The following is a 27,019-nucleotide window of genomic DNA, read 5'->3' as shown; positions in this document are numbered from 1 at the left end:
GAGATCAGCTGTGCTTCTCTGGCCTCAGCTCTGAAGTCCAACCCCTCCCATCTGAGACACCTGGACCTGAGTGCAAACAGGGACCTGCAGGATTCAGGAGTGAAGGATCTGTGTGGTTTTCTGCAGAGTCCAGACTGTGGACTGGAGACTCTGAGGTCAGACTCCATTGTTTACTTGTGTGCTGAGATGAATATGATGTGAAAGTTGTGCTGACAGTAAAGTGCAGACATCACACTCATATTATACTGATCCACACTGAGGATCTTCATGGTAAAGTCTGTTTTCTTCTTCTGTGGTTTAGTCCACTGACTGTGGCAGAGCAATGTTGAGCTACAGATTTCAAAGCTTCATTTAACAAGAAAAAAGCTTCACTCTTTAAATCACATCCAAGTTTTTTCCACACTCACATCAACAAATATATATTCAGTATTTTCTTCTTCCAACACGACTAGAAAGTGATGAGACTAAAGTCAAAGTGACTCAGAAACAGCTCTGGAAAAAATTGAGAGACCACAGCAAATTCTTCTGAAATCAATATCTCTACAGGTATGACAGCCATTCCATTCCTGTGTATGTTGAATTCCAACACAAGCACACCTCAGTCTACTTAATGAGGTACTGATTAGGTGATCACCTGAACCAAATCCTATTTAATGAGGAAAAGTATAAAAACCACTGCTGTGGTCATCACTATGCTCTTGCAATAGGACTGGATGGATGGCACAAACAGTGCTGGTAGTACCTCAAAAGTAATAGCAATCAAAAAAATAACTATTGACCATGGCAAAACAGTTGAAAAGAAAAGTTTTGTTTGAGGAAAAGAGAGAAAAAAGAGGAAAATTCTGGCTTTACTGGCAGAGGGATACAGTGAGCGTCAGGTTGCTTCCATCCTTTAAATTTCTAAGTTGACTGTTCATAAGGACAAGGTCAAGCAGCAGACACTGGGGACAACAAAGCTACCGAGCTGAAGTCACTATGTCTTTATTGAAGCAGCAGCATGTTGTCATTAATATTAATGAGAGCTGTGTTTGACTTTTAGTATCTGACTGTTTTTAAGCTGCATCCTGTTGGTTCAGGTGTTTGGAGTTTCCATTTTCCAAACTTGTACATTCTCAACCTTCTTCAGCTCTGAACAGATGATGAAACACTCAACGCTTTCAAGCAGGAACTTTGTCTCCTAAACTCACATCTTTTATTCTTTATTCAGGTTGAGTTCCTGCAGTTTGTCAGAGATCAGCTGTGCTTCTCTGGCCTCAGCTCTGAAGTCCAACCCCTCCCATCTGAGACACCTGGACCTGAGTGGAAACGACTTGCAGGATTCAGGAGTGAAGGATCTGTGTGGTTTTCTGCAGAGTCCAGACTGTGGACTGGAGACTCTGAGGTCAGACTCCATTGTTTACTTGTGTGCTGAGATGAATATGATGTGAAAGTTGTGCTTTATTCAGTATTTATTAGGTCAAATCTCCTTCAGAATTTCTAACATTCAAAGTGTGAAATGGTTGAAAGGAAGTTGTGAAAGTGCTGACTCTGATTTTCAAAGTGATTTTTAAAGCTTTGAAAATGATTTGGATTCTGACTCTTACAGTCCACATTGACAGTGTCAGCAGTTTGACTGAGTTGAGCTTGTGTTATTCACAAAGTCTCATTGAGATCAGGATGTTTGACAAGAACTGATCTGTACAACACGTGTGAGCAGGTCTGAAGGCACAAGTGTTCATAGCTGCTCCCAATGGCCTCACTCACAGGCACAGAGAAAAGCCTGCTGTCACAGAGAGGACACGTCACCATGGTTTAAATACGGAGAGGACATTTTCACACAGTGTCTCCTGAAGACATTCATAGAGCTACACTCAGCTGCTGAGCTGAACAGGGACACAAATATTTGTGGAAGCAATGAAAACAGAGCAGAGAGAGAAGTTCAAACCCTGGCTCCTTTCTCAGCTCCACACAGCCGACCAATCACTGAGCCCACTGGGTGTCAACGTCCCACTGTGTCTTTGTCACAGGGACACAAACTGTGGGACACTGACAGCCACCAGGAAGGTGGGGCCAGGAATCCCAGAATGCAATGCTGGAACAGCAGATTCAAATGTGTGAGCAGAGAGTGTTGGATGAAGCTGAACTTGCTTTGGACCAAAGACACATGACTGGAATGTGATGAAATGTCTCCTTCAACACACTGCACATGTGCTGAATGTCTGCAGCTTCTCAAACTCTCAACACAAACTTCAGTCACACTCAAAACATCAAAGGCTCAAACTATGATTTCACACAATATGAAAGATTTGATTTGAAACCTTAGTGAACACTTTGAAAACTTTCTTCCAAACTGTTAAACCTGAGTGTGAATGTGGGACTTTTTGAAGGAGATTTGAGCTCAGAGATTTGATGCTGATCCACACTGAGCATCTTGTTCAGCTTCATATTTCAAACTCATTGAATGAAGATTCAAAATCCAACACTTGCTAATTGACTCTTTACTTTGGAACAATTTCATCTTCACCTTCAGTTGACTTTTATATTTCTTCACATACAAAGCAAATATTCCACATTAAGACAGAAAGAAATGTTTCTTCACTCTTTGCTTTATGATCTGTGATGTTTATAGTGACTGAAGTTAATGAGAGCTGTGTTTGACTTTTAGTATCTGACTGTTTTTAAGCTGCATCCTGTTGGTTCAGGTGTTTGGAGTTTCCATTTTCCAAACTTGTACATTCTCAACCTTCTTCAGCTCTGAACAGATGATGAAACACTCAACGCTTTCAAGCAGGAACTTTGTCTCCTAAACTCACATCTTTTATTCTTTATTCAGGTTGAGGGGCTGCAGTTTGTCAGAGATCAGCTGTGCTTCTCTGGCCTCAGCTCTGAAGTCCAACCCCTCCCATCTGAGACACCTGGACCTGAGTGGAAACAACCTGCAGGATTCAGGAGTGAAGCATCTGTGTGGTTTTCTGCAGAGTCCAGACTGTGGACTGGAGACTCTGAGGTCAGACTCCATTGTTTACTTGTGTGCTGAGATGAATATGATGTGAAAGTTGTGCTGACAGTAAAGTGCAGACATCACACTGATATTATACTGATCCACACTGAGGATCTTCATGGTAAAGTCTGTTTTCTTCTTCTGTGGTTTAGTCCACTGACTGTGGCAGAGCAATGTTGAGCTACAGATTTCAAAGCTTCATTTAACAAGAAAAAAGCTTCACTCTTTAAATCACATCCAAGTTTTTTCCACACTCACATCAACAAATATATATTCAGTATTTTCTTCTTCCAACACGACTAGAAAGTGATGAGACTAAAGTCAAAGTGACTCAGATACAGCTCTGGAAAAAATTGAGAGACCACTGCAAATTCTTCTGAAATCAATATCTCTACAGGTATGACAGCCATTCCATTCCTGTGTATGTTGAATTCCAACACAAGCACACCTCAGTCTACTTAATGAGGTACTGATTAGGTGATCACCTGAACCAAATCCTATTTAATGAGGAAAAGTATAAAAACCACTGCTGTGGTCATCACTATGCTCTTGCAATAGGACTGGATGGATGGCACAAACAGTGCTGGTAGTACCTCAAAAGTAATAGCAATCAAAAAAATAACTATTGACCATGGCAAAACAGTTGAAAAGAAAAGTTTTGTTTGAGGAAAAGAGAGAAAAAAGAGGAAAATTCTGGCTTTACTGGCAGAGGGATACAGTGAGCGTCAGGTTGCTTCCATCCTTTAAATTTCTAAGTTGACTGTTCATAAGGACAAGGTCAAGCAGCAGACACTGGGGACAACAAAGCTACCGAGCTGAAGTCACTATGTCTTTATTGAAGCAGCAGCATGTTGTCATTAATATTAATGAGAGCTGTGTTTGACTTTTAGTATCTGACTGTTTTTAAGCTGCATCCTGTTGGTTCAGGTGTTTGGAGTTTCCATTTTCCAAACTTGTACATTCTCAACCTTCTTCAGCTCTGAACAGATGATGAAACACTCAACGCTTTCAAGCAGGAACTTTGTCTCCTAAACTCACATCTTTTATTCTTCATTCAGTTTGAGTTGGTGCAGTTTGTCAGAGATCAGCTGTGCTTCTCTGGCCTCAGCTCTGAAGTCCAACCCCTCCCATCTGAGAGACCTGGACCTGAGTGTAAACTACCTGCAGGATTCAGGAGTGAATCATCTGTCTGATCTTGTGCAGAGTCCAGACTGTGGACTGGAGACTCTGAGGTCAGTAGAGGGTTGGAGTCAGTCCATGCTGCTTTCATCAGTATTGTACTAAACACAGTTTGTATCAAAGCAAAGATCCAGTGTCTCCTGTAAACCTCCAACCTTCTCAGTGGCTGCTTTCCTCATTGAAGCTGTGAGAGGAGAACGGGGACAGGCCTCAGGATGGGACAGAAAGACAGAGACACAGAGGACAGTCAGCCAATCACAGCAGCCACAAGCTAATTGTGATCTGTTGTTGTGTTCATGTCAACAGGAAATAAAGCTGGATCACAGCTGACAGCCTCACAGGATGTGTAGAGACAGTTGTCCTCATTGGTCCAACTGTCCTACCATCACATCTAATCTGAGACTGTTTGTTGTCTCATTTCAACACTAAAGAACTGATGAGTTTGATCTTTGTCACAGCTCTGAGATCAGTCTGACTGCAGCCTGCAAATCACTGGCTCTGATTTCAGAGAAGCATCATGACATTTTGTCAGCATGTGGTCTGATACAGAGCAGAACCTCTGCTGAAGTCCAGTGATCACATCTGTATATGTGTCCATCTGTCAGATACTTTCAGTGACAGCCTCCATGTTTATTTGTCAGCTGATATTTCAGAAGCAGATCAGATGTTCATCAACACACAGAGACTCTTTCTTTAAATGGAACATGAGTTGACATGTAACAGCAGTGAATCCATCACTAAACTGTTTGTGCAGTAATGAAGCTTCATGACTCAGCAGTTTATTTCCACTGTGGACTTGAGTGAAATGTTCAGAGTAAACAGACTTGATGCTAAAAGTCTCTGCAGGTGTGTGAGCTTCCAGCTCAGTGTCTTCACTCCAATACGTTAACATGAGAGCTGAGAGGAAGCTGCTACACTACACAGCTGCTCCACTTCTGCTCTGAACAGGACTGAAGTCCCTGCTGCTCTTTATACTGGATGTGCTGCATCAGTGACTGACAGCTGATGAAGTGAGTCTCTGTAAACACTGATTTATCACCTCTGTTGTCTGTCTTCTTCTCTCAACAGCTGGAGGTAGTGATCTTTCTAAAGGAGAGAGTGAAGAGGACAGTGTGTGTGTTGAGAGAGGACGAGCTGTGTCCTGATGATCCAGAGAGGTTGAAGCAGCAGCAGCTCTGATTGGTCCATGTTACTGGGAGGTAGAGTGGAGAGGAGAGCTTCATCCAGCAGTGACTGACAGAGGAACCAGAAGAAGTGGAGAAGACTCTCAGTGCTGCAGTCTGAACTGCTCTGAGAACAGCTCCACTGTCAAGTCCACCATCATCCCTGTGTGTTCCTCTGGATCTGAGAGAGAATCATCAGTGTATCTGGACTGCTCTGCTGCTGCTCTGTCCTTCTACACAGTCTCTGCAGACACACTGAGACTCCTCCACCTCCTCCACCCTCCACCTGGACTCTGTCTTTTTTTATTCATTCACAGATGCTGAACCCAAAGTGATAAATCAGATTAATCCGTTCCATCATGTGGTGTGATGGAGCAGATCTTGGAGGTTCATAGTTATGCAGTAAGTTGAGGCATCATTATGTGTCTGCTGTACAAAGTACACAAGACATATATTATTATTCACCATACTTCTTCTTCTTTAGTCCTGATGAACGTTCTAATGAAATATGTTTCAGTCTCTTTACCTTGCTCTGACTGACAGGCTTCATGTTGGATATTTTATTCTGCTGCATAGAACTATTTTTACTCATTTCATAAACTGCACTGTGTTTTGTATAAATGTTAATACTGATATATATATATATATTTACTTGTAAAATACATATCAAAGTCCTTGCGACTCAAATGTCTTCACAACAACAGTTAGCTGTTGAAAATATCTTCATTTATTTATGGATTTCATTCTGAATACTGAGACACTATGTTGTTGAAACTAACAGAGAGAAGTCACATCCATCTCAGAATGATTTTAGATCCCAGTGCTTCCACTTTGACTTCCTGGTATCATGTTGTTGAACGCGACAGACATCACTCACCTGTACTCATATGATATGATATGATATGATATATGATATATGATATGCATCAGTGTTGGAAAGAAAGAGCTGCAGGTTAATGTGATAGAAACACATGTTTTTCCGTATGGTCCACTCATTATTTGCATCTGTCACTGTAGCTTTTTTAGACCCATGGTGATAACTGACTTTTGTATGAATAAATCTGAAATAATGAGCTTACAGTGGGTATGGAAAGTATTCAGACCCCCTTAGATTTTTCACTCTTTGTTGCCATTAGCTCAAAAGCGTGCTTCTGCTAAATACTGAGCAAAGGGTCTGAATACTTATGGCCGTGTGATATTTCAGTTTTTCTTTTTTAATAAATCTGCAAAAATTTCCACAATGTTGTGTTTCTCTGTCAATATGGGGGCCTGTGTGTACATTAATGAGGGAAAAAAATGATGACCATGCTAATGATTTTAGCAAGTGGCTGCAATTTAACAAAGAGTGAAAAATGTAAGGGGTTTTGAACACTTTCCGTACCCACTGTATGTTTTTATTGTCCTTGTTTCAGATCAGTGACTTCCAGGTGTTGGCTTTTAACTCTGAGGAAGCAAAAATGAAGGTTTCCAAGAAAAGATGAGAGAGAACGACTGAAACAGGAAAACAGAGTGGGTATTAACTGCAAGTCTCTGAAACTAATAGAACTATTTTCAATCATTTGAACCCACTGAGATTTAAAATCCCTTCTTTTTTTTTTTTAGCAAGCAGAGCAATAAAGTGAACAATACAGGAAGTTACAGATGGACTGGTTGTTTATAACAAAAATAAACATACAATGTATATATGGGATATTGAATAGATTCAGGAGATCAGCTTGTGTAAAAAAATAAAAAAGTGAAATGTTGACTACACTCGATCAAACTATTGTATAAACTATTAGTAAACAAGTCAAATGAGAGACAGCAACAACAGGAAAAATACACATACAGGTAGACGCCTGTGCAACAGCTTCAAAAATGATGGTACTCATTCACATTTAATGGGATGAAAGTGTTGTGGCGAAGTGGGAAGCAACCGTGTTAACCAGGAAGGACCCAAATGCAGGACTCTGAGACAATGAAGTGCAGAGTTGACTTTTATTGAGAAAATGGCGTGGTGGGGAAGTGAGGCTGCTCTCGGCTGAGGCAAGGCAAAGTCCGTTGCAGGTAGAAGGTAATGGGTGGAATGGTTAATGGAGCGGGGGGAGCAGGTGTCCGGGAATGATTATCCTGGCAGTGGAGAATGGACAGGTGATCCTACAGGAACAGAGGGAGGACAAGGTAAGTACAAGAATCAGAACAGCTGTGTCAATTACTGGTTGAGAACGTGACGTCCCCACGCTCAATCCTGGCAAGAGAGCCACACACACACACACACACACACCACCACCGACCAAACAGACAAACGTGGACAAACAATACACACAAGGCAGGGGACATACAGGATACAAAAGGAAGGGGGAGGGAAACCTGAACTAGCCCTGAACAGAAAGGTGACAAATAAAAAATTTGGACTATGCTGTGTTAAAAAATGAGCCTTGTGTCCATATAGTACAAGAAAAAGAGACAAACTGGAAACTTTCAAGGCTGAACTGCCAACCAGGCCAAGCAGGCTGTCCTATAGGTCCTCAGACCCTGAAACCCCCTTGTTTTGAAATGTGTGTCTCAGTTTTATAAATATCAAATGAAATGATGAGAGAGAGCCTCTCTATCATCTCTCTCTTTTTTGTAATGATCTTAAACTAACACACATCAAACCTGAGGCTTTGTAGTTTTCCATCATAAGAGCACTAGTTGGTGTAGGACATATAGAGTGAGGTAAAGAGGACTCAGGTGGGGCCACACATCATTTTTGCCCCCACTGCCCAGAGTGACTTTATCCAGCCATGATCTCCCTTGATCTTCTTTGCAGGATAAACTTACCAGGAACATCACAGCCTCAGGTATTTAGTTTTTTAGTCAGGATTACAGTCACTGTGCATGGTAAAGCCTTTAATGTGCCTCTGCATGAGCTGCTATGGTTGCTGTAAATTCACACAGAGTAATGGAACAAAAGTATCCTCCACAATCTGTTGTGTTACAGAAGCTCAGCATCATTTTATTAAAATCAGATCTTGCATATTGCACAGGTTTGCATTCATCCTCCACCTTCAGTAAATTGCTGCTTTTAAAGATACAGTAGTTTCCACTTTGAGCCGGACATTTTTTTGTAGATGAACCCACATTCATTATTTTATTGGCCAGTGTATAAGTGATGACTTTTAATGTTGTTGTTGTTTCTGTACTGTCAAGTTTTAATGTGACATTACAGCAATGAATAAAGAAATAAGCAGATAAATTAGGAAAGGAAAGAGAAAAAAAAGGGACATTTCCACACAGAGTAGAAAAATGTTTTTCTAATGAAGGGAAACATCAGTGAGCTCAGCAGGTTGAAGGGAGAAACACATTTATTGAGTGTTGAGTCAAAAATATGAGTTAAGCAGAGCCCCATCCTAAACTCTGTGTTAATGCTTCCAGATGTGTGATCTGCCTTCTCACCTCTGTGACCACAGCTGCTGGAGGAGAGAGTCCACCAGGAGCCAGATGAGCACCGGCACCAACAGGGTGAGACTCCTTTCTTTTACTGTCTGGGCAAAAATATGGATCCTGTTCGATTTGTTATGAGCTTGTGCTGATTTGAAATAATCAGATTTTGAAGATTATCTTTAGTTTGATTTAGTGCTTTAATACCTAATGTTTTTAAATGAGCATAATTGTCATTAACCTCAGTGATTCCACTGGTTACATATTATAAAATGTTCATGTAAGATTGAAGGGAAACCAACACTCACAAGCACATGTGGCATAAAACTATAAATAGTTTTATGATTAGTTGAAAAATACAAAATAATTATTAATCATCAACCCATCAAGTTCTACACTAATACAATCACACAGTTATGACCCTCAAGAAAAGACAAAGACGTTGTGTAGACAGTGGACTTGTTTTGCTGGTGCACATTATTTTCCTTTTGATTTTAAATTTGTTTCTAGTTTGATTTTAATTCTGAACAAATGGTCACTACTGAAGCTGAACTGTGAGGGATTGATGGAAAAAATAGATTTTTCCTTTATTACTATACATGAAAGAGTTTATTTGCATTTAGTTTGAAGGGAGTCAGTGGAGATATTAGATAGTAAAACGTTACAGACTGGCGATGCCTCCCACCTCCAGGACTGACATCCTGTCAGTTTAACTTGGTCCTGTCCAGTGTTGCCATGGCTGCCAGTCACATCATATCCCCACGTTGCTGAGATGTGGTTTTGCCTGTAAAGTCCTGATGTGGGTCTCTGTCCCTCTGCTGGGAGCAGCAGAAACACCTGTCTTCAGTTTCTCTGGTTGTCCTGCAGACAGCCGTCCCACTGATTGTTTGTCCTCCTGATGCTGAACGGTTGTGCTGAGTGTGCATTTGGTTGGGCCTCGGTCGGTGCTTTATGCAAAGTGATCAGTAAGTTTGATGAGTGGCTGCTGTTCAGAGACCAGTGGGAGTGGTTGTATGTTGATGAGAGCTGTGGATGGTGGAAGTGTGGAGTGGAGGTGTGTGCTGGAGTGTTACATGTGTGATTTCCTTGGCTGTTGCTGTGAATGGGGGCTTTGTGGAGTGGGCTGTAGCAGCTCATTGTTTGGCCGAGGTTGTAAACCACACTCGGTCTCATCTGGCGATCGAGCGAGTCAGTGTTTGTCGTCCTGAGCAGCATCCACACGTGTTAAATATGTGGCGTTTGCTGTGTGTAACAGCACCTCTGCTCTGTTTCCTCAGAGCTTCGTGTTGAATCCACTGATGTTACAGCAGCAGTCTGAGAGGACTTTAAGTCAACTAGTTTGACCTGGACCTTGACTTTCTCGCTGTGTCCATCTCTGTTAACAGGCTGCTGTATGCAGGAGGAGACCAAGGGAGCAGGAGACCAGCTCCAGAGCCCTCAGCAAGAAGATGCCATGAGACTCCTGCTGTCCTGTTGGACCAGAGCCACAGCACCCAGCCCTTCACCTCTGCTCCACAGACCATACCAGACAGTGTCCCGCAGGACGTCAGTGCTCTAAATGTATAGACAAGTGTTGGTTTTCACCTGCCTCCTGTCTTTGTGTTGGTCAGAAGCATTTTATCCTGGCTCAGTGGTCACCACACTCATTTGTCCCACTTTGCTGCAGCAGTCTAAAGGGTGTAGCTGATCCAGTCTGACCTTCCTTCTCCTCCACTCTCTGTCTCTGTAAAATGATCCAGCCCAGAGTCCTCCCACAGCCTGTGGTCCACGTTCAGCAGGATGACGTCATGCACTTGTCCCTCTGGCCCGTCCCCCAGCCTGGTGCTCACCGTCCCTCTGCTTTTGATGCACTGGAATTTCTCTCTTTTAGTATTTAAAAGTAATGTTTTTTTTCCAACTCCTTCTTTCAAACTTTCATTTTCTTCTACACTTTCCTAAAAAAAAAAAGTGTATATGTTTATTGCATGTTAGTACATAGATGTAGTAGTAAGTTATGACTTTTTACTCTTTTTACTGTTTAGATAAGTTTCTAGTCTGTTTAGTGTGTAAGATACATTTTAACTCTTAATTGTATTTAATAACGCTTAATAAAAAAAGTCATGGTAAGTATTTACCCTGACTCTTTTTCCAACTCCTTTCTTCAAACTTTGATTTTCTTCTAAAGTCAAAAAAAAAAGGAAAAATGAATTAGCATTTAGCTGGTTGAAATACTTTGCTAAATACTTTGGGACTTATGTACTAAGATGCACAAAACCTGTATAAGTCCCAAAGTATTTAGAAAAGTATTTCAACCATTGAAAACATTTCTAAATGTAATAATTCTGTCGATTGAGACCAAACTGACTTCCATGACAGAGGTAAAAGGCAGTTCATATGTCAGTATAATGACAGAACATACACAACAGAAAATACTAATCAAAAGTACAATGCTTTTTTTTGGGGATGATTTTTTATTCTTTTCTGACCTAATTTTTAGTTTATCTAAAGAATTTTTCTTTTTCTTCATTTTCCTTTAAATTAATGTTTAAAATTCTAATGTACATTTATTAAGTGATGAATAAATTCAAACGTGCATTAGGTGTGTTATGTGAGAGCATGTCACACTGACTCCAGCCACTAGAGGTCAGGAGTGCACAGATTTAAAGTGCTCTGATTATGTCAGTTTCTGAGTCTCACAGTCTGAATTAATGTGAGTGATTTACAACCCAAACCTTCACATCTCCTGAGCTCTGGAGCCTGAAACCAGAGGAACACACATTCATTTAGCTGTCAGATGAATAAACAATGCAAGTGGTAACTGTAAGTGGTAACAATTGGTCTAATGACTGTAGTGATATTTCAGTATTTCAGCAGCTTTAGCAGCAGTTCTGTTTTTTCATCCATCACTGTGCTCACTTTTTCTCTGAAGTTTCCACAGACAGTTGAACCTGTTCAGCTCGTTGGAGTCTTATCTTCACCTAAACAGAGAGACTCAACTATTCTGAGCATCTGAACCTCGTAGACGGACGATCAGTCAGATTATCTATCACACACTCAGAGGAAAGATCCAGTGAAGCTGTTTAATTCTCTCCTGTCTCTCTTCTCAGATACACCATCACACACCAGCCTGATTCAGCATCACATGGATGTGGGGGATGCTCAGTATATTAACCACGTTCCTACTGGCTGCTGGTAGGAAAGAGTCAAGATGGAAGAGCAGAGAGACTACATGTTAGAACATTTGATAGCTGAACCAGTGCTCTGCTGCGTCTGTCCATATCTGATGGTAGATAAGGCTGATGTGTCAGATAGATAGATAGATAGACATCAGCTGGCTGCAGTGTCATGTACTAATAACCTCTTCATTAGTTTTTGTTTCCAGGTACAGAAAGGTCCCATTTTCTTCTTCTGTATCTTGAACAGGTGAGGAATCCCCTGAAGATGAGTTCATGCAGCTCCCACTCTGTCTGTGAGAAGCAGTGTTGGAGCTGGTCTGAGGAAGCGCTCACTCAGCTCCAACACTGCTTCTCACAGACAGAGTGGGAGCTCCTCAAACACGAGGACCTGGCTGAACACACAGAAGCTGTACTGAACTACATCAGGTTCTCTGTGGAACATGTGACAACAAAAAGACTCATCCAGGACTTCTCCAATCAGAAAGCCTGGATGAACACCCACATCTGGTCACTCCTCAGAGTCCCTGACTCCACCTTCAGGTCAGGTGATAGGGCATGGTACAGTGCCACTAGAGCTGACCTGAAGAGGGGGATTGATGTGGATTTTTCTGGCCAGGCTGTGGACCCCGCCAAGGGCCATTTGAAGCTGAGTCCAAGTCTGGCCGAGTCCCCACACCTTACTCTTTTACTCTTCATTCTCTAAATCGTTTTCTTCCAAAAACTTCTAAGTATTCAAGTCTTCTGCTGAGAAAAAATTCACAAAGTCAATCAAATACAGGATTCATTTCTTTTTCAGTCTATTTACGCGAAATGATCTAATCACTCAAAGGGCCTTACACTTAGGCCAGTTGCGTGTGGCAACTCTGGCACTGAGGCAGGACTCCAGTTCCTTAAAGATGGAGCATTATTTCTCACAGGACTAAGGTTAGAGGATTGAGATTTGGTCCTTACTTTGTGGACTTTTCTTTTTCTCCTTTTTCTTTTTTTTTGTGGGTTTTCTCCCACAGGGTTTCACACAATCAGCTAGAGGTCCAGTGTCAGTCCACTGTTGGTGGAGTCACAGACACAGACCAACAACAGGAGAACCTGGAGCTCCAGGAGTCATTAAGATCAGAGTGTAATAGTATCTGTGACTTTATGCATGTGAGTGTCAATAATATTAACCAGTAACTGTGTGGTGGAATCTTTTCAACTTCCAGTCTCTTCATACTCTTTAATCACAGTCATCTCTGCTGGTTTTGAAGTAAGAATTTGCTCCACATTCTCAAAAAGAAAACATTATAAACACATTTACAACTACACTTAGATCTATGTTGTAGGCAAATACATTCATCTAATACCTATTACATACATATCACTTGCATTTTTTAGGAATTATTTCAAATAATGATTAAAATCTAGTTGTATACAAGTTGGAAAACAATTGAATTTTTTGCAAGCACACTGTCCATCAAAGGCTGGCATCCAGAATCACTTGTGTCTCTGCTTAAAGTGCTTGAGACTGACAGTGTATCTGTCAGACTTGGAGAGGAGGAGCCTTCACACCCTTGCTGCAGGACACTTAGATCTGAAGATCACACACACACAAGTATAAGGCAAATAAAATCTAAAGTCCAGCACATTAAAACTATATCACAGACCTGGCTGGATATTACCTGTCTCAAGACAAAACATTACCATTACCTATAACTCTGCTTACCACAAGTAGTGAGGGTCACATATTCTGTCAGGTCTGAACGATCAGCCAGGTTCATAGATGCTTCAGTAGATGGGAGGTCTGAAATGCAGACAACACATACAGCTTAATATGAACTGATTAAATACTGTACTTTGGAATTCTTATCATCCACTTCTCACAATCACATATTTTTGTCTGTGTCAAGACACAAATCTCTCAAAATATAAGTTCAGCAAAATATGAATGTTTAAATGTCCTACCATCATCACTGTAGATGAAGAAACACAGATCTTTGAAACATCCTCATCCACCTCTGCTCCCTGTTGATCTGTCTTTCAGTGTTGTAGTCTCTGGGATAAGAAACTTCTGCTGGACTATACCATAACAACTCCACGTTACAACATGTTTACATCTTTATTCATTTAATACTAAACATCTGACTGACCTGCACTGAGAAAATCTGAGAAGCAAGCCTCTTCCAGTTTAATGTACTTCTTCTTCCCTCCATGTTGTACTTTGATCAACATGTTGGTTTGACATAAAGGAAGAAAATGTCATATGTCTGAGAATAACATGTTCAAGTTAAAGTTTATCCCAACTACACACTGTTAAAATACACGTTTCTCACCGCTGTTCAAAACAGCAAGGCTACAGTTTATAAGCTCAACTGTTAGCATGCTAGCCAAAACTGACTTTTCAGCTGCGTCTGCGCCGTTGAACCGGAAATTATTCTCTTAAAACAGCGACATGCGGTTGCATTGTTGGATGGTTATTTCCAAAACAGTATTAATTACCTTCAAGATGCGCGTCGTCATTAATTTGTGAAGCTTATCAAACAGTTTGTCATTACCGTCATACAGACACATCACACGCCATAGACAGTATGGCCGACATTAACGTTTGAGTGAAAGCTAACAGCTCCACAATAGCAGCTAAGGACAGTTAGCTAACTAATGCTGCGGGAGCTACTTGCTCTAAATAATGGAGTAAAAGCAATGGGGTTACGTTCAACATCAAGTTCGCAGTCATTAGCGGTACTATGTAAGTAGATAAAGTGAGAACAATGACAAAATATCACACATTTAAAGTACTTTCTGATAAAAATCATGCTCTTACCAGCCTTGTGACGACGTTCCTTGTGCTGCTCATGCCGCGATAAAATGCGTCGTGAACTCCAGGGACAGAGTTAAAACCAGATCCTGAACACCAGGGAATAAAGTCCAAAATTCAGCTCGGCCTGGGTGTACACCTTAACACAAACTGTAGTCAGAGTTATAAAATAAACTCCAGAAATGTAACTCTTTCACACTTTTTTGCCTGACTCCAGATTTTAGTACTTTGTGAATTTGCTGTGTGTTAGTACATGTAGTTGTGTACAGTTCAGCTGCTGCTGTCCTTGGTGCTGAATTCACCAACCCAGCTGAATGGTCCTGAGTGCTTATTGTTGTAATTCATTTGGTATTTTTGAGAAGATTGAATATCATTAGTATGAGTTATGTTTTGGTTAATGTTAGGCTTTAAGTTATGATGGTTAAGGTTAGGTTAGGTTAAGGGGCAGGGGAATGACTTATGGTAACATGTGTCCTCACAACTATAGTAAGACAAGTGTGTGCGCGTGCGCGCGAGCGTGTGTTTGCCCTTTGATGTCTTTGATGTATCAACATTCTACAGTCTGATGTCACAGGCTGCAGTAAGTGGACACACAGCCAGAGACAAGTTCAGAAGTCAAACAGGAGCAGAAACAGTTGGACTGGACAGGACTTGCTCATGATTTAGGAAGAAAGAACCACTCAGATATTTCTGCACAATTATTGACCAATTACTGAGCCCGAAGAGCTCAGTTTAGACCCCGGATAGCTCAGTCGGTAGAGCATCAGACTTTTAATCTGAGGGTTCAAGTCCCCGTTTTGGGGGCAGCCGTGGCACAGCAAGTTGAGCTTTGGACTTTGGACCGCCCAGAGATCGGAGGGTCGCTGGTTCAATTCCTCGACCAAGCACAGTGGATACGCACAATGAATATGGATATGGTGAAGGAGCAATGCACCAATCTACCCCAGCTCCCCGGGCTCCTTATACAGAGCGTCTCTAGTGCATGTGCATATGTGTTTCGTTCACTTTGTGTGAGTAAAATACAGAGAATAAATTCCCCCAGCTTTAGGGGAATAAAGGATTAAAACTTAAAACTATCCAAGGAAGGGAGGAGCTACTGCTGTTACAAGGACAAGAGGAAACTACAGGAAAGTCCAGATCACGTCCAAGGTTTTCAGTAAGTCAAAACCTTTTTTAGTTGATGTCAGTGTTTCAGTTCAGTGGGATGTTTGTTAAATTGGCATGATGTCTAATCACACAAGAACTTCAGCCCAAAGATTTCAGGACATGTTCAGTTTATTTATGCTGATTGTATCTGTGAGATTTTAATATTGTCAACTTAGGTTTCCATCAAAGCATTATGGTTTGTGTTAAAGGAAAAGTGCCTATTTTTTGTTTTACAAGTTTGTCTTTTTATGTAAATTGAAATCATTTGTGGTTGTTGCTTTGGATCCTCCTAAATGATGGAGCATAAAATCCACAGTCCATGTCCTGTGTAAAAGGGACTTCCAAAGTTCAAAAGAAGCAAACATGAGGCTTCAGCAGTCTGACTTATATAGTTGAAACAGGCGTCCTCCAAGTCTTTTTATCATTTATGTTGGAGATCAACCACCAGTGCTTTGCATGTGGAACAGTAGTTTGCCTGCAGCCACAGATCCAGACTCTGCAGCTCTGGAGGTGGAAGTAACTGCAGAGACGAGAAAGCACAACACCATGGGAGAGAGAAGAAGCCAAGTTAGTAACATATATTAATGGGATATGAATGTGTACAGATGGAGAGGGAGAGGAGGAGAGAGGAAATCAGTGCATCATGTGAAGTCTTCCAGCAGTGTAGACCTATAGCAGCATAACTAGTGGCTCATTCAGGAAAGCCTTACTCAGCTCTGACTATAAGGTTCATCAAAAGGGAAAGTTTGAAGCCTCCTCTTAAACATGGAGAGGGCGTCTGCCTCCAAGACCCAAACTAGTAGATGGTTCCACAGTAGAGGAGCCTGATATCTGAGGGCTCTGCCTCCCATTCTCTCTATTGGAGACTTTAGGAACCACAAGTAAACCTGCATTCTGGGAACACAATGTTCCAGGGTAGTAGGGGATGGCTGCACTGCTGCTGTGACCCGGCTTGGTAACACAGCCGGCCATTGCCAACTCTTAACATTCTCCTCTCCTTAGCTGTGTCTTCAGTAGCTAAACTTGTGTATCTATGCTGAAGATTAGAGAGAAAGCTCTGTTCTAAAACATCTCTCTGTTTTCAGCTCTCAGGACTTTTGCAGCTTCTCCCTCAGTCTCTACAGTTTGGAGTTTAGTCTCACTCCTGTGCTCTTGTTTGTACTTTGGGATATCAGCCTTATGTCACTGTTTACTGATCAGTTACAGCCATATCAGAGCTGTGTTATGTTACTGAAAATGCAAACCAAACTTTTCCTGCTTAACTGGGAAGAAGTTAATTCAAAGAACTCTGAAATATCACATTCAGTGTGCAGCTCACACTGTTGGTGGTTGGGGTCTTCAGACTCCCTGAAAGCTGACATACAGTATTAGTTGAAGAATTTTTATTTTGGATGAAACACATCCAGGTGTATCACTGTCCCTGTATAGTGTGCTGATTTTCTAAATGTACCTCGGACATGTTTTAAGACTCAGGAAGATTGTGCTTTCCAGTTTGCAGCCTCTAAACTTTGGAATAATCTCCCAGTAAGTCTGAGGTGTGTGGACTCTGTGGACTCTTTCACAAAGCAGATACAAATCCATCTGTTCAGACAGGTTTTTAGGTAACGTAGTATTTTATGTTTACACTTGTGTTCTATATCTGCTCCTCTCTTGTATTTTATCTGCTGTTCTTATTTATATGTTTCTCTCTCTTTGACTGTGAAGCAGTGTGTGACTAGATTAGAGCCTTTGTGGAGGCAGAGTGATGAGTCTGTGCTTTAAATGAAAACTGGGATTGTGGAAAAAATCTTCTTACCTAAAAATACAAACTGTTCATCCTGCTTCATCCTGTGCCCTCGACAGACTTGATAATGAGCTCACGAAGAAACTAATCTCACTTAAGGTCTCACTGTTCTGCCAGTTTACTTCTGCAGTTGAGACCAAACATCATAACTCAAAGTGAATCTCTGAGCACAGACATGTTCAAATATACAGACTGCATATGAAGTTCAATAAGGAAAAGATTTACAGTGACACTGAGGCAATAAATGTTACAGGATCCTGTCATAGATCAAGGTGATGTAATGTTGGCTGGTTACCTGCTGAAAATGATACAGAAGAGACACAAACTGACTAATGTTCCTTTGTATGTGATGTTCAGGTGGAGGTTTAGATGGAGATGGAGAGAAAATCACTAACTCATGAAAATGAATGTTTCTAACATTTGTAGACGTGATTGCTGTTGGTGTTGGTTTTCATCTCTTCATTTCTCTTGTGTTGCTCTATAATTTATACTACTGAAGTTTTCATATTGTTCCTGGAAGGCAGCTGTATCTTCAGTATTCTCATTGTTGACTTTCTGTGGACAAGCAGCATCAGATTTGAGAGATGGGATGTGGCTCCTGCTGCAGGAGGTGAGACTGATAAGAAGCAATAAAATACAGCAGCAGCTGCTCTGTAACTGTAAACCTGTAAAGACAGAAGAATGAGTTGGACTGGAGTCCAGTCAGATCACAGAGCAGTGGAGGGAGACAGCAGCAGGACCACCACTGTAGGCAAATATTTCCTCCAGAGAAAGGCCTGTTCACATGGAAACGATCCTGAGCCTTTAAAATGAACATGCACATACAGACACATGAAGAGTTGTTAGAGACAGAGGACAGATAGATGGAGACAAAGACAAAACAGATAAGAGGAAAATAAATGAGACAGACACTCATCAGCTCAATGACAATGATGCTGTTTTCCACAAACACAGTGTATCATGTTGTTAGTGCAGTGTGTTGCTCAGCATGTGGATAGTGTAGAGTCACAATCTTTCTGCTTGAGCAGTATGAAACCTGAAGTCAGTTCAACAAACACCAAGTGTGTGTTTTGTCCACTCCGTCCAAACTGACTTCCTGATCATTTCATGGAGTTTAACGTCTGTTGGAAAAAGAAATTCAGAGAGATGATAAGTGCAGTTATAGGAGCCTGTGGTTTGGCTGCAGCTCATGTGATTGTGTTTTAACTGAAGATATTATCAAAAAGTGAGTTAACATCCACATTAGTTTAACAGCAGAAGCTGTGAAAGAAGTCTCTTATCAAGCTCACACTGTAAAGTGGGTTAAAACACTCACACAACATTAATCCTGATGAATTTTCTACATTTAAAAGTCACTTTTTGCCTTCAGTTGTTTGACGGCAAATCTGTGTTTGACAAAATCCTTTCAGCAATGTTTTTCCTCAGCTGAGAGACTGGAGGTGTGGACAGTAACTTGTTTGTGTCTCTAGATGAAAACACACATTTGATGTGTGGAATGAAGGTTTTCCTCCAACAGAATGGATTTATTGTAGTGGACAAAGAGGAGGGTCAGTTCAGTTCTCTGTCAGAGTTCAGCAGGTTTAACAGCTCCCTCCTTTCTGTCACCTCTCAGCTGGAAGAGTCTCTGTCTGCTGGAGAAAGCAGTGCAGTGGATTAGACTGTGCTGTGCAGCAGAGTGTGTTTCTGTGACAGACTGTTGTAGTAAAGACTGAGTTCTTTGGAAAAAGGCAGATATTGATGTTCATGGCTCTTGTTTTCATTGTCACACTGAAATATTTCTTCAGGATGTTGTAATCTCTGGTTATTAGTCAGTCACTTAGTTTTATAGCCAGTTTATCACTCTTCAGTTTAATCAACACTGAGCTTTATCCACCTGCACACATCAAACATTATCATTAACAGGAGTATTAACACTACTGTGAACTGACAACATGGTGTGGAGAGAAGAAGTGGTGTTAATACACTGCAGGAGCTCTGGAGGGAAACCCAAAGTAAGTCAACCACACCCAGGCCTACACACACACACACAGACAAGAACACAGACAAACAGGGGACAAACCAGAAACACTAGGGAGGTTCTCCCAGAAACACGAGGAAGGAGGGAGAGACTGTCGGCTCCTAACATGACTTTGTACCACGCTCTCCACTAAAAGATGGTGAAGAGAGAAGTTTCTGTGCTGTATTTTTTCATCCTATTGCTAAATTACAAAATCAAATAAATTTCAAATAGATAATTAACCAAATGTGAATCAGGTCCATTTTCAATCTATACTGACTGATTAACAAAATGCTGATTTTATCTATTTAAAATTAAATCTACAACAGTGAAGTCTGCAAAAACTGAAGGGGTCTGAATACTTCCTGTAGCCACTGTATGTCACTCACCTTAAGAGCAGTGTTTCATCTGCTGCTTCCTCTTCACATCCCACTGGCTGAATCTCACAGCTGTTTAATGTCAGTGTAACTGAATCACTTCATTTAACAAGTGGAGAGTTTGTCAGGCAGCTTCACTGAACCAGACATAAAGTCTAGTTTACTGAGCCCTGTTCATGGCCAGAAATCTGATTTCCAGCTTCATGACCTAAGTATGTGTGAGGTGTTTCTTTGGTGAATTACCATAGAAATAACTGCCACTGCTTATCAGCTTTATTTAAGAGGCCAGAACAGAGAGAGAAGGAGTGTGTGAGAGAGAACAACTCACTTACTTTGGGAAGTGTCACTAAAATCTATCATTTCTTATCTAAATAGATTGATACTTTTCTTCTTCTTTTTTTCTGTTAAATGTTTATGTCATTGTGTAGCTGTTGATTTAAAGTGCAGGTGTTTCACCTGCTGGAAATTAAATTCCCTTCGATTCAATGTTGTACAACAACATAACATTGAATCAAATGGAATTTAATTTCTTTTGACACTCGCAAACAGAAAAAAACTCCCTTTAATGACAAAGTTAAACAGATCTCAATAATGTGATCTGAATTCATTATTAATGTAAAACACAAAACACTCAGGACACATCTAAATCATCAGTGGTGAAGCCAGTTGGTTTGAAAAGTCCCATAATTAGATAAATGGAGATCACCTGTGTGCAGCCAAGGGCTTTCAGGTGATTGTAGTATAAATACACCTGCATCTGGAGGATCCAGCTTTTGATGAGTGAGCACAGAAACTCTCCACCATGAAGACAGAACAACACTGAGTGTCTCTGAGAAAATAGGATTGAAAAGCAGAAATCAGTGGCTGGATACAAGAGAATTTCCAAGTCACTGAACTTCCCTTGAAGAACAGTTAAACCAATCACTATGAAATGGAAGGAGTTTGACATGGTGAATGATGTATGTCTGTCTGGAGTAGGCTGTTCTAAAAAACTGACATGTCAGAGAAGAAAACACGAGCAGCTCCAAACAGTTTCACACCATGTTTGTACTTTCACACTCTGATATTAGCTTTGGTTTTTCTATCTCTTTCTCGTCCTTTTAACAACCTCCTGCAGCAGGAGTCACATTGAATTTGTCACATCTGATGACCCTTCACTTGTTCATAGAAACCAGAAAAAATAATGAAGGTAATGTGGTTCAGTGCTGAGCCTGATAAACTAAAAGGGTTGCATTCGTGAATAAAGCAGTTCAATATCCTCTGGAGGTTAAAACACATGATGTGTTTTAAAATGTAGAGAAAATTATTAAAAGAATAAATTTTATTTGAGATGTCATCTCCAAAGAAAAAGAGAAAACATTGGTTGAATGAGATTTGGCGCAAAAGAATGCCTGAATCTCTCCTGACTGACAGTAGCAGGTCTAACATATGGAGGAGAGATGATCTCAGGCAGAGATTTTATTGATAAGGGAAATAAAAATGTGCACAGGTGCATTAACCAAAGGATCTCATAAGAGAGTAAGAGTACACCCTTCTGTCAAAATGATTGATAACCCTCCCCCCACCCCCGACCGACCTGATCATGTGATCTGACCACGTGGCCTGAGCCCCACCCTGTTTATGATGTCACTTCTTACGCGCCTCCCACTTGATTCCCGTCCCTTTTCAGACATCACTTCCTCCACCCGCCCACTTGATCCTCGCCCCCTTTCCAACATCACTTCCTACACCCCACCCCCTACATTCATGCCCCTTCTCCAATGTCACTTTCTACACCCACCCAAGACAACATGAGATGAAATAAATATAAAGAAATAGGGAGAGTTTTACAACATGTTCATGGCCACTGGGAGGCATCTCAAAGATTAACCTCTGAGCATCAACCGTCAAGAATTTAACACAGGTTACTCTTTGTTTGTATTAAATCTCAACCTGGGAGAAGACGACAACGCTTTCCAATGGAAATCTAAGACTGGAGATGAGATTCAGAGTTCCCCTTCCCCCACACTACCACTCTGATTGTGTACGCTTGTTACGATTCCATTTTCGAGATCAACTCTAAACGTCAGGTGCTGGTGGATTTTTATTAACTAAAAAAAAAAAGGATAAACATTAGTTGTAAAATCTTTTGCATCATCTGCTGGGTGATGTATTTTGGGGCGTGTGGGCCTCGGACCAGCCCCCCTTGCTGACTTTGTCGTTCAGAACTCCTTGTAATTTATCATCAACAGGAGGAGGAGGAATTTATGTGGGTTTTGGAACATAAACAGTAGGCCACTGACCGGGGAGTATCCCGGTCCTCAGTCTGTACCTTTCTGGGTAGGCGGGTGTGAGGTCGACGATTAAATAGCCATGAGCGTCTTTGACGGCGTCTTCAAAACTATCCAGAAAAAACGCTTTTTGGGACGGAAAGATCTGATGAGCTAATACATTCACTTGTAATTTATCCCGAGGATTTTTAAAGAGCACCATATAATTACTGTTTAGACTGATGGTGCGGCTGTATTTGCCTCGATGAAATACATTTTGAGTGAGCATCATGACGCTAATATGTCTATGATGTCTGTACTGTGTGAAAATTCTAACCACTTCGGGATGGTCAGAGGCCTGAAAAATAACATCGTCCAGAATAATCAGGTGACTCTGCTCGGGAGGAAACAGGTTGTCGTCTTCAAAAGACTCAGGCAGACCTTCTACAATATTTTTATTCATCTTTTGCAGTACAGCATACATGGGTTGAAAGGAAGTATAAATCCACACCACATTTTCAGGTACAATATTTACAACATCTTTTAATTTTCTGAAACACTTTTTACAAAATAGGTTTTCCCACAACCGCTGGGTCCCACCACCAGACATGAAAAAGTTGCATTAAGTCTAGGGTCAAAGTTAATTTCCTCCATCACAAACTTGGTGATATGATCGATTCAAATCAATATCTGAAAGGCAGGCTCGTCCCGTTTCTAAACAGATGTCTTTTGTCATACACCACTCTAAACTTTTTCTGAAATACTGAATTTTTTTTTCAGCAGCAGTCTCTTTTTATCCCTAAAATGTTGTGCTGAGGGATTTCAATCACCCACTTCCTCTCCCTAGACTCAGCCAAATAACCTTCCACCAGCCCTTCCACACCATCAAAGTTGACTCGCTCGCTGCACTCTTGGTTCTGAGTGATACCCTTGACGCACATCACTACCTTTTTACTATTTCTAGTTTGGTAGGTGTAACTTTTGGGACCGGCGGCAGCGTATTCTTGAATGCTATCTCCTCCCAGCTCATCTGTCAAATCCCCCAGATAATGACCCAGTTCCAAGGGGAACTCTCCCTCTTTCACTGAATAAATCACTGTCTGTATCGGTACTGTTCCAGATACTCATACAACTTGAGATGGGCATAGGCAGTGGTGAAGGCTGCGGTGAAAACATTATTGGATCTGCCAGGGGTATAATGCATCGCTCGTGGTGTTTCCACTGAACCATAGTGGTTTTGTCGCTGAGAAAGGCAAAGTACTTGACACAGTACTGCCCTGAAAACATGAAGCGGAAAAACTGCTCCGGGTCGCTGACTATCTCGGTTCTTGTCATATTAGTTCTCTGCGTAAACTTGCCCCAGAAGCTGTTGAGGCAGAGCTTAGACACCTGTCTCCTGGCAGGGTTTGATTCGATTTTGCTGGCATCTAATTGAACACCTTGATGGAACCGGTAGCCTCTGATGTACTTTTCCCTGCTTTCCTCATCACACGCCTCTGGGGGGTACCGCGAAGCCTCCTGCTTTCCTTTCAGAAAAGTGTGTATGTAGTCGACAAAGATGGAATCGCTACGCCTGTCAAAGTGCTACACCTTGTTCATCTCTGCGACTCTGTAATCCCGGTTCCAAACTTTGTTGAATTCTACGGTGACCCACACCCCCGTCAACACTCGAGCCTCATCATCGTGTTCGCAAGAGGAGGTCTGATTGTTCATTTCAGCGCACGTGCGGCAGAGGGTGAACACCAATTTACCTCGAGATGTTTTGTAAGGCAGCACGGGGAAAAAATAGCCTGCGAGGAGGGTAGATGACTGCACTGATGAGCCCAAAGTAGTTTCGCGGGTCGTCAAAGTCTTTGCATACGATGGTAGGGTGACCTAGCGGCTATGGAAAGCTACAGTTGACATAGGGGTACAGAGACATCACGTCCACGTAGTGCACGGTTTCGCCGTGTGTCTCAACTTCACGGCGCAGGTCCTGCCTCCGTAAAGAGCTTGATGCTGGGAGAGTGGTTCGGGGGCTCGAAAGTGCTCAAGAAATGCTTTCACCCCAGGATGAGAGCGCTTCATCTCTGACCATTCGTGCTCTCTCATGACGATCGTACGAACACCATAAACGGTTGTTAGTCTTTGTAATTTCTCACACGTAGCTTCATGCAACGCTTCATAGGGGGCTCCTGCCAATGGGCACGTTTCGTGAGGTTGAAAGCAGGTAGGACAGCCATGATAAAAGCATCCCAGAAACTCCTACGCGTACTTTACACCATCAATTCCGGCATAACCATCTACAAAGTAAGGCCCTAAGAGGATACTGACATCGTTTTTACAATAGTGCAGAGCTTCCTTTTCAAAGTGAAAGATGCCCCGAGATGCTGTTTCATACCAGCTGTTAAACTCTGCTTTCTACACCGTAATCGCTTGGCGGAGGCTAGGGACCGACGTATCTCAGGCGCTCCTTTGAGCTGAACCTGTGAGGGAAGTCCCTTGCTCTGATCAATAAAACCTAAGGCTTTGGGCATAGCGTTTCGAGACATGGTGAGAAAACATAAGGAGTCAATGAATTTTAAGTGGAAATCAGGGTCTATGAAACTCAGAACTTTACTGCCGTGCATGATGAGGTGAGAAGGTTTGTAACCCAGTTCTATCATGCAGTTGAGGATCAGGTAGCTGTCAAAACCTCAAGCATTGTGGGCTATAAATGTGGATCCCTGGTAAAGGGGTCTCCTGAAATGCAGGAGAAAGTCTCTCACACAGTCTAAACCGTAAGAGGCCCACTCTTCACCCTTCCATGTTTTGGTGCACACCAAGTAAGGGACGTTCACTGTGCTCCGTCACCGGCAGAAGAGGCTAGATGTAGCATTGGTGCTGCTCTGCACTCAGGCTGTCGAGGGCTACTTTTTCCCCACAGATGTGACACGTCTTCATGGTCTGATAGAAAGGTTAGTACAAGCGTTGGATTGTACTAACCTTTCTATCAGACCATAAGTTGTATTTTACTTTGATTGAAGGGTGGTGGTTGTTAAGGACCTTAATAAACTTGTAGAAACTCTCTTTCCCATGCTCCCACGCTCCTATGATGTCATCTAAAAATCATAAATATAAAGTGGGTTTTAATTGGCATTTAGCTAGCACCTCACACTCCCACTCGCTCATGTAGATGTTTGCGTAGGAAGGAGCATATCTGTGTCCCATCGCCGTGACCTCCAAGTATTTTTGATTGTTAAATTCAAAATCATTACATCTTAGACCTATTTCGAGTAGATGTAGAATTTCGGCATCCGGTCTCTGTTCGTCCGGGTATCGGTGGAATAAACGCCGAACAGCCTGGAGCCCCATCTCCGTGTTAATGTTCGTGTATAAGCTGTCGATATCTATAGTGAGAGCGTTTTCAGCTGGTAGAACATTATATGTTGCGCTGCTACAATTGGAGACAATTGGTCTGCCTGAGGGAACTGCGCAGGGAATTGTCCAGGTGTTCGGATCTTAATGGATTTTAGGGAGGAGGTAGAATTGCCTATTTTGTGGTGGATTGGGTCCAAATAGAAAGTCTCTCTACTTAGCCGTTATGTACTTTAGGTGGTATAAGCTTTGGATAATTTCACGAATACGTGATTGTGTTTGGTCGACTCTTATCTATAGCTTTGTAGTATTTTGTGTTCTTTAATTGTCTATGTGCCTCATAGGCGTATTGTTGTCTGTCCAAGATAACTATTTTAGACCCTTTATCTGCCGGTTTGATTATGATGTTGGGGTTATTTTGTAATTCTTTTATTGCAAGTCTGTCCTCCGCTGTATTAGGATCTATTTTCTCCAGCGGGGCGACGTGGGTGTTTAAATATTGTATGTCTGATTGGATGAGCATTTTCACTCTGCCGCCAAGTGCGTCCCAAGGGGGTTCCCAGTTTGACGGCAGAGTGAATGGTGCTACATCCGGGTTCTCATTTTGGAAGTAATCGATTAGTTTGATCCTTTTGTGATATTGGTAGAGATCCCTGCACAGTTCCACCCGGTCAAAAGTTGTGGGAGGTGGAATAAAGGTGAGCCCCCTTTCCAGCAGGCACATTTGGGTTTTGCTAGGTTGAAAAAGTGAAGATAAATTGAGGATGTTGGAGAGAGAGCCCCAGGACAGATCACTCCCTGTCGGTTGGTTTCTTTCCTTTAAAGTTCAAGTCCAGGATTTTTCTCCCCTTCCTGGCCCTGTGCTGGCACAGCCCCCAGCGAATGGCCGGTGGCAAGTGCACCCGTCTCCCCAGTCACCGGCTCATCTGTGTGGTGCCCCAAGGTCGAGGCAGTGCCCAACGGGAGTCCTGCCGAGGTGTTTTGGGTGGGTTCAGAATGGGTCATTCGGTCATGCAGGTCAGTATGATTATACTTTTGTGACCCTTGCGTCATCATGTTCACTCCCACCACCTTTTTTCCTTCAAACAGGCTTGGCCCCCGTGTGGGATTAGACTTAGTTCGTGTTATTGGTCTGTGACCAGCAACAGGCTCTGTCCTAATCATTTCATTTACTTCCACATTTAAGGAGAAATGTAGAGACAATCAATGAGCATGCATAGTGAAAGAGAGAGACAGAAAAACTGAAAGAGAGAAAAGAGTCAACCTAAACTTTTGTCTGCCTGAAGGTAAAAGCACAAACCTTCCTTTCTTCTTCTCTGATGTATGTTTATAAAGTGTTACAAGGCATTTCATTCTGTCTCAGCCACAAATCGTTTATATTTAAATAAGTCTACAGTGTTGTGAAGACAAACATTATCTCCAGCCTCAGACAATTTAAGTCTGTCATGATCAGTGTCTGTTAGTC

The 27,019-nt window shown here is 41.8% G+C and overlaps 1 protein-coding gene across 1 annotated transcript; it reads left to right on the top strand.

Moving 5' to 3' along the window:
• On the top strand, positions 1–26,714 carry LOC121191507 (ribonuclease inhibitor-like; the record flags this gene model as incomplete). The annotated part of the gene is made up of 6 exons (XM_041052674.1): positions 1–155; positions 1,208–1,381; positions 2,813–2,986; positions 4,039–4,207; positions 26,380–26,571; positions 26,697–26,714. Coding segments are annotated over 6 exons (882 nt in total), but the record flags the coding sequence as incomplete, so codon positions are not given.
• Positions 26,715–27,019: the final 305 nt, after the last annotated feature.

Source organism: Toxotes jaculatrix, chromosome 13, assembly GCF_017976425.1.
Source record: "Toxotes jaculatrix isolate fToxJac2 chromosome 13, fToxJac2.pri, whole genome shotgun sequence".
Classification (NCBI taxonomy): domain Eukaryota; kingdom Metazoa; phylum Chordata; class Actinopteri; family Toxotidae; genus Toxotes; species Toxotes jaculatrix.
Note: the sequence above shows the minus strand (reverse complement) of the source record. Positions and strands in the feature narration are given on the sequence as shown.